Raw genomic sequence first — 1,788 nt, 5'->3', positions numbered from 1 at the left:
TTGTACATTTGTTAAATCTGGAGCATTATTATCACAGTAATGAGTTGACTGATACTCACAAGTCTGAAATACATTTAGTTCTATTTCATTTCTCTGCAGTCAATAAAGCTAGAAATGACACAGTAGATCTCAGGAGGCAGGCCAAAGAAACAGAGAGACTTGCAAAGACAGTAGAGTCACGGCACAGAGATACTCAACTGAAACTAAAAGAATTAAAGAACAAAATCAAGTTTGCCAGACAAATGGCTTCCAGTGTAAGTGATGTTTGACGTGTTACAGTTCTTATCAAGATTTTAGTATCAACACATGTTTTATAACAGAAAGATAATAATTATACTTAACTATAATGACCTTTGAGAAAGTTTTATTGCAAATTTTCATTCCTGTTACTTTTCAAAAAGTACTTACTAACATTATGTGAAGATACCTTGCAGTAAAAACACATAAAGAGATTTATAATGGTCAAAACTATTTTCTACAACTTGAGTTTTTTTTGTAAAAGAAGTGAAGTTGAAGAACGTATTTTATAAAACTTAAGTTGTTAATACATTATAGTGAAGTTCAATGACTTAAAAACTAATTACAGTAATGCCTAACTCCTTTTAGCTCAAAGTGTCTTTGACCACTGACAAGAATGGAAAATGTGTAAGGTCATATCAACCACAGATTCGGCCGTCAACTACCAACAATATTATCCTTAATTATGCACTCAACAAAAAAGATGATCGTGACAGCCTGCTGTTTTATCTAGCCAGTACAGTATCTGTAAGTAGCTATATAACACAAACTTTGAATATCTGTTGGGGACATAAAGAAGTAAGATATCTGAAATACATGGTCATGACAGACAACCAGTGTTAAAGTTTAATACCTATTCTTTAACAAGATCGTTTGGTAGTTTTAAGTCGGTTCTGGCCCACCTTATCTCTTCTTGTTTTCAATTGGCATAGAAAAAGTAATAATTAACAATTATTACAAAAAAAGGTTGTTTTGTTTATTAAATGCTCAACTTATCCTTGCTTATATTATTCATTATATTTTTCTGCTTCTTACTAACAACCAATAGTATATCAAATTCTCTAAGGACTTGTGTACAGAAACCAAAACCTAGTGGAAGGATGAATGTGGTACTTTTGCTTATTGTTGTTAAAAAAAAAGGTTGCTAAACTGATATGAAAAGTTATTTTTTTAACTGAATAGATATTTGCAGAGCATTTGCTGAGTTTGAATATGTATATTTGCTTTTGGTTTATAGTTCTTATTAATTACCTTATACTTTATATATATATATATATTTGTTTATTGACCTTACTTGATAGATAATTATATGAATAACAACAAGTAAGCAATGTATGTAGAACATAACAATGGATTAAATTATTTTCTTAAATCTGTATACTTTTTTTTCCCCATTCAGGATGACTTTATGGCAATAGAGATGGTCAACCGTAAGATTCACTTTTTGTGGAATGCAGGAGGTGGCACACAAGTTCTCAAACATGGTCACACACTTCAAGTTAATGATGAACAGTTGTCAAAAGAAGAGTACTGGTATATAATAGAAGTAAACAGGTCAGTCATATTTCACATTCCTGGAGTATGGCTTTATTATAATACAAAATGGCCAAGCTGTAGAATTTACTGGTGTGTAAAAAAAGAAACAGGTTAGTCATATTTCTCATTCCTGAAGTTTGGCTTTATTATAATACAAAATGGGCAAGCTGTAAAATTTACTGGTATATAATAGAAGTAAACAGGTCAGTCATATTTCACATTCCTGAAGTATGG

The 1,788-nt window shown here is 30.9% G+C and overlaps 1 protein-coding gene across 2 annotated transcripts in view; it reads left to right on the top strand.

The window, feature by feature from the left end:
• Window positions 1-1,788, top strand: part of LOC106474320 (laminin subunit alpha-1-like) — a 33,488-nt gene that overhangs the window by 16,412 nt on the left and 15,288 nt on the right. For both annotated transcript variants that reach the window (XM_022402633.1, XM_022402632.1), the window contains exons 4-6: window positions 100-254; window positions 607-765; window positions 1,418-1,572. In XM_022402633.1, the coding sequence (XP_022258341.1) occupies window positions 243-254; window positions 607-765; window positions 1,418-1,572 (326 nt within the window). In that variant the 5' untranslated portion in view covers window positions 100-242. The remainder of the gene's footprint in view (window positions 1-99; window positions 255-606; window positions 766-1,417; window positions 1,573-1,788) is intronic.

This window comes from Limulus polyphemus, unplaced genomic scaffold, assembly GCF_000517525.1.
Source record: "Limulus polyphemus unplaced genomic scaffold, Limulus_polyphemus-2.1.2 Scaffold7066, whole genome shotgun sequence".
Lineage (NCBI taxonomy): Eukaryota > Metazoa > Arthropoda > Merostomata > Xiphosura > Limulidae > Limulus > Limulus polyphemus.
The sequence above is the reverse complement of the archived record's forward strand: the minus strand, read 5'-3'. Positions and strand labels throughout refer to the sequence as shown.